At 43.1% G+C, this 13,958-nt stretch overlaps 1 protein-coding gene across 1 annotated transcript in view; it reads right to left on the bottom strand.

Moving 5' to 3' along the window:
* cep112 (centrosomal protein 112) overlaps positions 1 to 13,958 on the bottom strand; it is a 395,959-nt gene that overhangs the window by 259,443 nt on the left and 122,558 nt on the right. The window contains exons 12-13 of the mRNA XM_084329136.1: positions 2,695 to 2,794; positions 1,514 to 1,632 (exon numbers count right to left, since the gene is read on the bottom strand). Of these exons, the coding sequence (XP_084185262.1) occupies positions 1,514 to 1,632; positions 2,695 to 2,794 (219 nt within the window). The remainder of the gene's footprint in view (positions 1 to 1,513; positions 1,633 to 2,694; positions 2,795 to 13,958) is intronic.

Below are 13,958 nucleotides of genomic sequence, written 5' to 3'. Positions count from 1 at the left end.
AGGGAGAGCGCCAGGAGAGGGAGAGAGGAAGGAAGAGACCGGGGGGGCATGGGTTGAGTTGAGGATGGTTGCATGTTCATGACAGACTGAGAGCTGGATATATGTCTCTGCATCAGCTGTTTGTAGCAAGAACACCCACAGCCTTAAACTACTACAAATTATAACTACCGTAGTCTAGTAGCACCAGTGCATGATAGACTATCTTTATCATGTTAACATCTTGTTCATCGCCGGGAGGGAGAGATATGTGTGAGAGAGCGACAGACAGACTGACTGAGGCTAGAGTTAACCAGCCAACATGAAGATATTTGTAGAAATGTCTATCTGGAGCGGTCAGCTCTCTCTCTCTCTCTCTCTCTCTCTCTCTCTCTCTAGTGTGTGCCCTCACTTGCAGTGGCATTAAAACGTCAATTCCTTTTTCAAAATAATAATAAATAGATCCTTCTGCGCCACAGAGAGTAGTCCCAGAATTACGACGATCAGGCCATTTGAGACTAATCAGTAGGCGCTCTGGAGAAAAAGGATTCTCCCCACAGGAATGGGGATACATTTTTGTGAACAGAACAGTTCAATAAATGCAGAGCCTTACTCAGCACTAAGCTCTATAAAATATACAAATCTCATTCATGCCACAGAAACACAATAAATATCTACCGCAAATTACTTGAAATGCACAACTGTGTCCGGCTTTCTGTCATTGGCTCGCAAAAGCTTGAATATTCGACCACAAAGTTGAATCATGAAGCACCCAATTGTAAAGCACAATAACACTATGGAACATGAGATATGCAGGGACGGATGTCTCCTGTGATGGCACAGTGCTAAAATGGAATAATGTAGCGTCCTAATGACATAAAGACGCCCAATGCATTTTTATTGACTGCGTTCGAAGAGCATTTGTCAGTCCATTTTCAATTAATTACATAAAATGGTAAAGAGCACAGGTCAGATCATTTGAATAGAATATACCTTCATAAAAAGAGGGGGGTAATGAAATTCCAGCGCTGCAAGTGTAGAAAGTTAAGTCTGGAGCCCTGTACCTTCTAACCCTAACCCTGTACCTTCTAACCGTAACCCTGTACCTTCTAACCCTAACCCTGTACCTTCTAACCCTAACCCTAACCCTGTACCTTCTAACCCTAACCCTGTACCTTCTAACCGTAACCCTGTACCTTCTAACCGTAACCCTGTACCTTCTAACCCTAACCCTGTACCTTCTAAGTAAACCCTAGCCCTGTACCTTCTAACCCTAACCCTGTACCTTCTAACCCTAACCCTGTACCTTCTAACCCTAGCCCTGTACCTTCTAACCCTAACCCTGTACCTTCTAACCCTAACCCTGTACCTTCTAACCCTAACCCTGTACCTTCTAACCCTAACCCTGTACCTTCTAACCCTAACCCTGTACCTTCTAACCCTAACCCTGTACCTTCTAACCCTAACCCTGTACCTTCTAACCCTAACCCTGTACCTTCTAACCCTAACTCTGTACCTTCTAACCCTAACCCTGTACCTTCTTCTCCCACTCATTCTTCAGGGAGTCAGTGCTCTGATACGACATCTTCTTCAGCTCGGCCATCTGCATGTCTTTGCTCTCACAGATGACCTGGGACTCCCGCAGCACACTTTGAACTGAGATACACACGCACACGCACACGCACACGCACACACACACACACACACACACACACACACACACACACACACACACACACACACACAGAGAGAGAGAGAGAGAGAGAGAGATTCCAAAGATATACACACAGAGAGATACAGACCCACTGGCACTCATCCACACTCATGCACTGCCAATAAATCAATGTCAATAAAGACTTTGCTTCAATGACATGGCCGGGGGGGAGCGCAGTGCTCTGCAGAGTTCCACAATTCCTGTCTAATGTTTTTTTGAGATGGAGGCAAAGGGGACTGGAGTCAAGGGGAGAGAGCGAGAAGGAGAGAGGAAAAGGAGAAAGGAAATGAAGAACGAAGGACAGAAAGACATTTGTGATTCACCCTTCGAGGTTAGATGTTAGATTCAAGGTGACCAATGACGATGTTGATCGGTAGAGTCCTTTCTGGGTTGTGTTGAGAAAGGACTCTACCGATCAACAACGTCATTGGTTAAGCAGCAGGGCTACAGGGCTAGGGTTCCAAAAACCATGCCTTTAACACACACTACTAGCTCATGCTAGTTTCAGCATAACTACCCCATAGCACTCTGGTCTACACACACTACCAAACACATCACCTTCACACCCGCAGCCTTTTGCTAAACATAGCACTATTAGGTATGTAATGGAGAGTGATACTGTATATCGTCGTTGTGTCGTCCCAGAATGCTCATACTGTATATCAGTTGTCCTGCTGTTATTGTACCATGCATGTCTATTCTAATGCGACACCTTTGTTAGCTATTAAATGCACACTGGTTGGTTGTCGCCGTTCTGTCCAAGCAGGCTGTATATGAGTTGTCCTGTTGTTATCGTACCATGTGTGTCTCTGTACTAATGTGAGAATGTACGAGGCAGATCCCTGTGCATTCCTGTGTATTGGGTGTTTCTTGATTCTGACGGAGCAGCTGGTGAGCGTCACGTCACACCAGTGTGCTTCTCCAGTGGACCGGGATCAGTGGGCTTTTTTACCTCAAGTGTCGTCGTCCCCCAGCCCCCCCCCCACGGTCTCGCGACCTCTCACCTTTCCTCTCCAGCTTGTGGACAGTCTCCTCCGACTCCTTCTGCGTGGCCCGGTACGTGACCTTTAACTCGTCAATCTCACAATTTTTCCGGTCCAGAATCTGCAGACAGAGAATATTTTTCAACTCATGGCAAATTTTTTCACTGGAGAGAAAAAATAAGTCCTGCATTTGCCGGTGGCTGAGAAGAATAGCTTGCATACTGTGGTACTGTTCTGTTGCAATACCGTTGAAACGGACTGACGTGGTATTTGACCCATAACATGTTACACAGAAATTATCTTTAAATTCAGGTTCAGACCTTATAGCAACACCTGAATATAAACCTCATTTGGATGTGGTTCAGACCTTATAGCAACACCTGAAATATAAACCTCATTTGGATGTGGTTCAGACCTTATAGCAACACCTGAATAAAAACCTCATTTGGATGAGAATTTACTTTTGAGGCTCCTCAAAGTCTGTATTGTATTCACCGTCTATGGAGCAGCCCCAGACTTTATGTTTAGATGACATAACAAATTCAAGGGTTCTCTCTCACTAGAAGAGCGGCGCATGTTCACAAAAGTCACAACTATTGACTGAACTGTCCTGGGGGTACATACTAACAATTCCTAAATTCTCCCCTTTAAGCTGACAGTGTTTTCCTAGAACTATTGGGTGTTAAATTCCATGAAAAGCTCTGTAAATACTATAATATTTAAATAGTAAAACTAAATACTTCTATTTTTTTTATTATTATTCTTTTTTAGCATTTTTACAGCTTTATTGGTCATGCAGGACCGACAGAGGAGAGGGCGAACGGGAGGAGAGGTGGGGAGGACATGCGACAAATAACGACGGGAGCTGGGATCAAACCCGGGTCGGCCGTGTAGGTGCGCGAGGCACTATGGTATGCGCCACGAGGGCGCCCCAAATACTTCTATTCTATTCACATAATATGCTTACTTCATATATCTATTCTATTCACATATATGCTTACCACTTGTATCTATTGCTATGTCCGCCCATCACAATCACGCGAGCTGTCTAATGCCTGTCCCGTCTCCCTGTGAGTGGCTGTCCCGGAGTGATGACCGGAGTGTTGGACATCCCGTGATGAAGACCGGGAGGATGCGACCCTATCTGCGTGCCCCCCTGTCTCCGGCTGTCTCGTAGTGATGACCGGAGTGTTGGACGTCCCGTGATGAAGACCGGGAGGATGCGACCCTATCTGCGTGCCCCCCTGTCTCCAGCTGTCTCGTAGTGATGACCGGAGTGTTGGACGTCCCGTGATGATGACCGGGAGGATGTGACCCTCTCTGCACCGCCCCCTGTCTCCCTGTCTCCGGCTGTCTCGGAGTGATGACCGGAGTGTTGAACGTCCCGTGATTAAGACCGGGAGGACGCAACCCTATCTGCGCCGCCCCTGTGCCTCAAATAGATCCGCTATCAGCTCTATCTTTAATCTTTCAAAATGTTCAGTTGCTATCGCTATCAGCTCTATCTTAAATTTTTCAAAATGTTCAGTTGCTATCGCATGCACTCATCTGTGTTTCACTAAACACATGAGTGCATGCTTACCAACTGTTCGCCTGTTTTTACTGCAACACTACTATCACCGACATCTAAGAAGGGAGATCCCCCCTTGAATGGCCCTTCTAAGGTTTCTCTCCTCCACATTGCCTGTGGTGCATTTTTTCCTATTGCTAGGTTTTAGTGAGTTTTTTACCTTTGTGTGTGGGGTATGTCTGGGAGTGTTGCATTTATTTAAAATTTTTTGGACCTTATGGTGTTCTTGTTTTGTTCTTGACTTATTGTGATGTTTCTTCTTGACTTGTTTAAAGAAGACGTGTATGGCCCATGGGGACATTAATGTGTGTTGTCGGGCCTTACAAATACATTTGATTTGATTTAATAAAAAAAAAGATAAATCTAGATCTGGAGGGAGGGAGGGAACACGCATGTGTATCAGGCCATGTCCCCACGTATCTGGATCTTTTGCCAAACACACATTTTATTCCACAATTGGGCCTTTCATCCACACGTAAAGGGTGTTTTCAGAGACATAAACAGAGATTTTCTCAAACGCATTTTAAAGTGAAGATTTTCCAAAATATCCGTTCAGTGGATCCGTGCAGCCACTGTAAACGCATAGCCTAGATAAACGATGACGCCACAGCTCACTACGCATGCTCAGACTGTGGCGGGCCGTAATAATATCTGGCCCGTCAGATTGTTTGGCGAATATTACTTTACTATTTCTCTAATATATATCAGACCGACTATAGACTAGCTAGGCTATATATTTCAGCTATAATGTCCTTACAGAGAAACTACGACCACCTAAAACATCCTTATTACACCTTGTTTTATCCATATAGGCAGTAGCGCTTTGAAGTAATAATAACTTCGTGGACTTGGTGCTGAAATGTCATTCAAACTATCCTTACTTATGCGACGACGGCACCACACGTGAACAGTACAATGCAATTAATGAATGTCTTGTTGTAATTAGTATATATATATAGTTTGCTTTGTGATAAGGACTCGCCATTTAGTTTCAGAATCCGGAGATTGTTAGCCCCTTTCGTGACTGTGATGCACCGAGTGAATCCACAGTCACTTGCTCCTCAATAGGAAATCAACCTAGATTTACCCTGAAGGACTGGTTCTAACCGAACCGTTCGTTATACAAGTATCACAGAGAAATGTCAAAGGTACTCACAGTTGCACGAGGGTTTCGAACAGAGATACGGGATGGTTTGAAAGCTTGGCATTGCTAATAAACATTTTAAATATTTTTTATAAACTGCTCAAAACGGCATTATTTCCGGCATTGGCTGCCTGGTGTGATCACAGCGCATGCGCATCATGCACCCAACGCCGGAAATAATGCCGTTTTGAGCAGTTTATAAAGAATATTTTAAATGTTTATTAGCAACGCCGAGATTTCAAACCATCCCGTATGTCTGTCCGAAACCCTTGTGCAACTGTGAGTACCTTTTAAACGACTCTATGATACTTGTATAACGAACGGTTTGGTTAGAACCAGTCCTTCATGGTAAATGTAGGTTGATTTCCTATTGAGGAGCAAGTGACTGTGGATTCACTCGGTGCATCTAGGAGATTGTGATCTCAACATTGACATTGTATCTCTCCGTCGCCCAGTACGCAGAAGTAAAGCATTGAATCGTGACATATCTAGATTGGTTGTTTCCTCTGGACTGCATAATCCTCCGCTATATCTATCTATTTATCATCTTGTATGTCAATATAGCCAATGGAAATGCTAGGAATGGTCAAGTGGGCTGGGTGAACCAATGGACAATTCCTATCATTTCTCAGTCGTCCTGACCGCTCGTACATCGCTTATCGCCACCTGCTGGCCCGCATGCTTGTTGGAGCAATTCATATGCGTTTATGTGTTTGTGTCTGGATGGAGTTTTTTTTTTAACACTGTGGTGTGGACGGGGATTTTATTTTAAACAGAGCCTGAGAATATCCGTTTGGCAAAAGATCCAGATACGTGAGGACATGGCCTCAGTATGGTACAATTTGGAAGTATAATTAAGCATTACATCACGCGCAGGAGTGGTTTGTGAACAATAAACCATGCCTAGGGGTGGTCGTTAGACCACCCTAGGCATGGTTTATTGTTCACAAATCACGACTGCAAGTGGTGTAAAGCTTTTATACAACTGCCACATTCATCCAACCTTATTTCTATACAATAAACACACATTAATCGAAGATTTATTGAAAAAACCATCCGCCAGAAAAAGTAGTTCCCACAACTACAAAAAAGACAATTTGCCTCCATGTGGAAGCAGATCGGAAGTGCATCCAACCAACTAACACATCCAACTGTGTATTATTGGAATGATTGAGAGAAGTTGCCTCATGTGGAAGCAGCTTGAAGTGCATCCAACCAACTAACACATCCAACTGTGTATTATTAGAATGATTGATTGAAAATTTTATTACCAGATGCAGAATGGGTACAATACAGTACGGCTCAATACACACAATTGTTAAGGGAATGCAGACCTACTTTCCATAGAACTTCATTCTTAGATGCTTCTATAGAAAGTAGGTAAAACAAATTAAAAGGTTTTCTTTGCCCTATAGGAAAAAAACGTTTTCTTCGCCCTATTCTTTTATTTATTTTTTTAAACCTACTGTAGAGGGCCTAAACTTAACCAGTTGGAAACCAAGCGTACAGTAATAAAATTAGCAATCAATCAATCAATCAACTCAATAGGCCATGCTCACTTAGAACAGCGCAGCACCCAGCTCTCTCTCAGTCTGACTATCCCCCGCGTTGCAGGCAGAGTGTGTGTGTGTGTGCGTGTGTGCGCGCGTGTGTGTGCGTGTGTGTGTGTGTGTGTGTGTGGTGGGGGGGGGGGGGGGTGTGTGGCGGTGGGTGGAGACTAGAGCGAGCGGCGAGCGCTGACAGTCGAAAGGAAAAAGAAATTGAAAAAAAAATTGAAAATTAATCAATCAATCAATCCGCGATTTTTCTTTTGTTACAGAATGATTCAAGACCCATCAATTACATCATCCAACATTGTTTAAACGACTAAGACATTCGCTTTGACAGAATCGCTTGATATTTAGTCGTTTAGTCGCTATCAACATATCCATTTGTAAAGATTATTGTCCACCTTCTTGTGATCCGGCGGATTGATGTGATGTGATTCGGTTGTGGGCGGGTCCTGGGCCAGCAAGCGTGGACTGATCGCAATACATACGTGTAAATGGACTGTTTCAGCCAATCAGAATCGAGAAATGTGCATGCCGTTGTATAACCTAATCTACATCATGACATGGGTTCCATATGCTTGTCAACTCCTTGGGAAGCTGTGGGCTAATTGAGTTAAACCACAACACCTGTGCAGGTGTGCTGAGACAACTGCTTCTGCCAGCTGCGACCAGCTGCCTCTAATTAGTTAATTGGGCCAGGGAGAGGTGAATGCCAATATGAGGACAGGTCTCCAAGTCAAGCTATTAGTCTCCTGACAACAAGTTGAGCTGCTGTTCTCAAAGCTGTAGTCCTGGGTATCAACTGGTAGAGATGGCTCTAGGACTTGCGTTCAGGTATTATTTTGTGGCATTGACTATTGATTATTAGGTGGAGAACTGATTACTTCCAGTACTTGCTTTAATCATTCCCTTTGTTACAGGTTTTCTTGGATTGTCATGCTGTTGGGCAGTGGTACGTGTTCTCCTGCAAATTATTTTGTCATTTGATTCCTGTAACATGCTAAGATTTAGCATTTTAATGTTGGGAAATCTTAACTTAAAGGAATACGCCAACATTTTGGGAAATTAGCTAATCGTCTTCTCCAGAGAAGATGGATACCAGTTTCCGCTCTGTGCGTTCAGTAAAAAGCTATCTGGCTGCATGTTAGCCTAGCTTAGCACAATGAATGGAAGCGGACAGTGATGGGTAGCCTTTGGGAGAGGTGTTAGTTGGACAATGCCTAGGCTACCCGTCACTGTCCGCTTCCATTCATGGTGCTAAGCTAGGCTAACATGCAGCCAGATAGCTTTTTACTGAACGCACAGAGCGGAAACTGGTATCCATCTTCTCTCTCTGGAGAAGACTATAAGCTAATTTCCCAAAACGTTGGCGTGTTTAACCACTTAACCTGTGCCAAGTGGCCTTTTCATTTGAAGACTGCATACTTTTGATCAAAACAACATACTTTATACTTATAGCACATCATAAGCCTGGTCTCTTTTGAAAGATGACATTCTGAAGTTTCTGATTCCAGAAAGAAAATAAAGTTTTAGTGTAATAACGTAATGGAGTAACATAGGTCTGAACTTGAGTTGTAAAAAAACGTGTTACAAGTTTTTCTGTAGTAGTTAGTAGTCCAGAGGTAGTATTTCCCCAGAAGGTGTTATGGCTTACAAATCCATACGGACCTAAAGCCTTATGTAGTACATGTCCAAATTTCATAAAGATCCATTCAGAAATGAGTGATTTTGGTAAACTGTGTACAAAAAACTAGTTCTCAGACTTCAATTCATTCGGCTGTTTTTCTCTTCCTGTTTTCGCTCGTTAGTTTTTCACCAGATCCCTGATTCATATCATTGGAAAGCCACACTCATTGGCTACAACTACAACCCTCTGCAATCATTTTCGAGATCGGATCTAGATTGACGGAACTAGAGCCCCAAGAGTCGGGAGTGGTATTTTGCACAATACCGTGTACTTTGCACAAGCCTCAAATGCAGGCATGTAAATTGAGAACCGCTGAACGGATTTTGTCGGGATTGTCACTATCGACAGGCAACAAATAAGCCTTTAATTTGGGCGCCCTCGTGGCGCATACCATAGTGCCTCGCGCACCTACGCGGCCGACGTTATTTGTCGCATGTCCTCCCCACCTCTCCTCCCGTTCGCCCTCTCCTCTGTCGGTCCTGCGTGACCAAGAAAAATGTAAAAATGCTAAAAATAAGCCTTTAATTCAATATATATATATATATATATATATATATATTGTATTACAAAATATGCACACCGAGCCACTAGGGGTCACCAAATTGCCGGTGAGCAAAATGTCCCACATTGTGGACGTTGCATGTTAAGAGGTTTTTAACATTCTTCTTTGGCTTACTAGGTGCCGGAGCTGGACATGTTCATTATGGCAAGCTGCTGGGCTCTACATCTTCCAGGCAGCCCAGTGAAGATGGCGCATCCTCCAGTTCAGTGTCTCTGCAGCATGAGCCAACCTCGGCAGGCCAGCAGCCTAGTATAACCCAAGAATGGGCTGCTTCTGCCTCCTCCAATGTTGGAGCACCCAATGTGAACACTGACTTGGGCCAGAATATGCTTTTTGCAGGCTATGCACCCGACAGCTTCATTTATACCTATGGCCCTGACAAGCTAGGCTCTGAATGGGCAGCTCAACCCACCGAGCAGGTTTCTGAATGGGCAGCTCAACCCACCGAGCAGGTTTCTGAATGGGCAGCTCAACCCACCGAGCAGGTTTCTGAATGGGCAGCTCAACCCACCGAGCAGGTTTCTGAATGGGCAGCTCAACCCACCGAGCAGGTTTCTGAATGGGCAGCTCCACCTGCCCAACAGGTTTCTGAATGGGCAGCTCCACCTGCCCAACAGGTTTCTGAATGGGCAGCTCCACCTGCCCAACAGGTTTCTGAATGGGCAGCTCCACCCGCAGAGCAGGTTTCTGAATGGGCAGCTCAGCCTGCAGAGCAGGTTTCTGAATGGGCAGCTCCACCCGCAGAGCAGTTTTTTGAATGGGCAGCTCCACCCGCAGAGCAGGTTTCTGAATGGGCAGCTCCACCCGCAGAGCAGGTTTCTGAATGGGCAGCTCAGCCCGCAGAGCAGGTTTCTGAATGGGCAGCTCCACCCGAGGGAATAAGTCATCTCCCTCAAGAAAAAGCAGGGAGTGGCAATGTCTACAATCCCAGCTCAGTTCATAACTCTGCCTCTGCTGGTGGTCATCAGCTAGGGAAGGCGTCTTCAGCAGGTTTCAGTTCCACAGTAGAAGAACCTTCATTCTCCAGCCATGAAGTCTATTCCCCTGAGCCTCAGGAAGAGAGGGAGTCATACCCCACTCCTCCGCCCTCCGATATTTTCCAGTCCAGAAGTGGTTTCCGGAGGAGCAGTGTAGTGTACTCTAAAACTAGTTACTACCCAGAAATTCCTCAGCCTTTCATTTTGGTCAAACCTGCTCCTCGTGAACCCATCTTGGTCCCAGGTGCCGGCTTTCAAAAGGGGAAGAACTACAGGTATGTGCCATCTTATTTATTTTTATACCAAATTGCTTCTAAAGGAGCACATCACCCAACATAAATGCTGATTTTATTTTGCACATAATCTCACGCAATCCACAAACTGCACACATTCATGCAGTTATAAGGGTAAATTAGTTTGAATAGGGACATTGAATCCTGGTGTTAATTACAGCTCCATGAATGATGTAAATGGCAATACCTTGTCTTGTATGATTTCAATAATTTCATGGCACTGTAATTGACGCAACACAAGGATTCAATGTCTCTAAAGACATCACTGGTAGCCATATTTCAAAATCATTTACCGGTACTCTTAACCTGTTAACCAATTGGGAGACCCTGCTGTTATCATAAATGGATCAATACAGGCCGTATTAATTAATGCGTTTCTTTTTCAAATGTAGCCAAGAGTAAACGCCTAATCCTATCAAACGGTAGTCAAAGTGTGTATTTTCAGCACTACGTTTGTTTACCGATGTTTTAAAACATTTCCGAAATTAAGAATTTATCGGAATATCGTAAAACCATGAGGAAATGACTAAATCCAGATTTAACACTGCCATTGGAAAGAGGAGCTTTTTCCCTATCCATAGATGTATGACTTGGCCATAATAAGGTCATTTATAGTTAATTCTATTTTGAATGTATAATTCTAATGGATTATTACTGTATCTACAAATCCTTCTGTTTAATCATCTTCCCTTTATTCATTTGCTTAGATTTGTACACTTGATCTCAAGAAGGTGCTGAATGTGAGCGAGGTCGGAGGCGGCACAATTTTAACATGGTGTTATTCACCGGCAAAGATGCAAAAGATATCCTTTATTCTCCTTGTTTCATCACAATTTACTCAAGCCTAGTAACGCAACATTCCCGAGGTCCATAGATGTTCCTAGATACCAAGAACATGCAAATTGACCTTGTAGAAGTGGAGCAATCTTTCATTTACTTGGGCATGTAGTTTTAGGCGAAATTTCTGAAATAAGGCTGCAGCTTAACGGGTTATCCGTCACACTAAATCATGTGTGACCTGAGATTTTTTAATGTTTTTTGGTGGCGAAGTGCTCCTTGATCGATTTTTAAAATGTGTTTTTGTTTTTCCTAGGTGAACTTGGTGGTGGACAGAGCCTCACAATACCCCTTCAATGACCAGCATTGTTCATAATGTAACTTGCATGTCTTGTCAATAAAGTTGATGTTCCTCAACACTTGTCTCATTAAGTGATTAAGTGTGCACCTGGTTAATGGGTAACATTTAACTTCTGACAGATCTACTGTAACAAGGAAGGATGATTATCATGATGTTTCACTAAGGTCATGTCCACACTAATCTGGATATTTTTCAAAAGGCACATTTTCTTCCACGTTGGGCCTTTCATCCACACGTAACCGGAGATTTTTGAAAACTAATTTTTGATTTTTCTAAATATCTTTCAGTGGATCCGTGTAACCATGTTAAACGCATAGTCTAGATAAATGACGTCACAGCTCACTACGCATGCTCAGACTGTTGTTCTATGGCAATAGGTGGGCCGTAATTGCCCCCCCAGCAATAATATCTGGCCCGTCGCATTCTTTGGAGAATATTACTTCATTTTTCTAATATCAGACCAACTATAGGCTAGCTAGGCTATATATTTCAGTTATAATGTCCAAACAGAGAAACTACCACCTAAAGAATCCATTATACCTTGTTTATCCATGTTGAGGGTGAATAACTGGTATAGGCAGCGAGGTGCAATGTAGTGCTTACTTGACATGAAGGTAATAACGTCGGTGGACAGCGCCTGGTGCTGAAATGGCAGACGGAGCAGTGTGGTATGGAATGACGACACCAGTTCAGTAGATCATTCAAACTGTATCCTTACTTATATATGACTTGACGGGGCACCACATGTGAACAGTAACAATGCAATTAATGAATGTCTTATTATTATATACCTAATGTAGTGAGTCTTCTTGAAGCGGATGCAGCTTTGTTTGCTCGGATTTGACATCAGTTTAAAAGCTTTCTACTCCTAGGCATATTTAATTCCACCTGGATCTTTTTTGTATTGTGCGCTGTAGAATTGTCTAAGTGCTTTTGCCCTTTTTCCTTTAACTTCATCTTTCAATATCTAACATTAATGTATGTATTAAAAGATGGCGCTGTTAATGCGTATGAAGACTTGTGTCCACGGGCAAGCTATATTCACGTAACACTCATATATTCAAATAATTCCTGTACAGTAACTATTCCTAGTTATTAGGTCATCCTTGGACCACTCATGCGTGACGCAAACATCAGAGCGCATTGGGTGCAGACGCTCTTGTCTGGCGTCTAACACAATTTAGAAAGCAATTTGGCTTTTGACCCTCTAAGCCGGGCGCAACACTAGACATGTTTAGCAAAACATTAAATATCTTTGGAACAGTTTGATAAGGACTCGCCTTATTTTGTTTCGGAATCGGGAGATTGTGATCCCAACATTGACATGGCAGTGCACGGAAGTAAAGCATGGAATCATGAAATATCTAGATTGGTTGTTTTCTCTACTGCATATAATCCGCTATATATCTATTTATCATCTATGTATGTCACTATAGCCAATGGAAATGCTAGGAATGGTCATGTGGGCTGGGGGACCCAATGGACAATTCCTATAGTTTCTCAATAGTCCTGTCCACTCAGTACCGATATGGTATTTGAGCAGGGTTTCCCATTAATTACGTAGACTGTGGTGGCCCGCCAGTCTAATTAGTCCCGCCACAGTTGTATAATGAACCAAAAAAAAAGTTAATTAAATGTAAAAAAAAAAAATTACTATTTTTTTTTATATAAAGTTTGCCAATAGGGATGTATCAGTAGTATTGGTAGTAGTCGTAATAGTAATCCACTATTTTATTTTCTAAAAAATAAACCAGTTCAACACAGGTAACCACTTTTGCTTAATTTCTTTGATGGCTCAAATGTATGCTCTAGTCCAGTGGTTCCCAAACCTCTCCTCGAGACACCTCAGCCGTTCCATGTATTTGTTAAATTCCACCACCAGCACACCTTGCTTAAACTAATAAAGGGCTAGTTAAGTTGAATCAGGTGTTCTGGTGGTGGAATTTAACAAATACATTGAACGGCTGGGGTGCTTCGGGGAGAGGATTGGGAAGCACTAGTCTAGTCGATTTTGTGTTTTGAGCACAAAGTTCATCATAGATCTAGCCTCTTTATTTTGCTCTCAAAGTGCACCAGATTGATGCATTTAACTTTAAAATGTACCAAAAAAAAAATCCGGGGGGGCATGCTCCCGGACACCCCTAGAGGGTCGGAGGTTCACCCCCCATAGTCTCTGAAAATCCTGTGGGAAACACTGGTGAGATATCACTTATCAGCACCTACTGGTAGTTGGAGAAATGTATATGCGTTTCTGCCTTTACATTTGGATGGATTTTTTATTTTTTTTTGCTGCCGTGTGGACGAGGATATTTTTTTAAACAGAGCCTGAAAATATCAGTTTAGCTAAATATCCAGATGTGGACA

The sequence above is a fragment of the Notolepis coatsorum genome, assembly GCF_963971535.1.
Source record: "Notolepis coatsorum genome assembly, chromosome: 14".
NCBI classification, from domain to species: Eukaryota; Metazoa; Chordata; class Actinopteri; order Aulopiformes; family Paralepididae; genus Notolepis; species Notolepis coatsorum.
The sequence above is the reverse complement of the archived record's forward strand: the minus strand, read 5'-3'. Positions and strand labels throughout refer to the sequence as shown.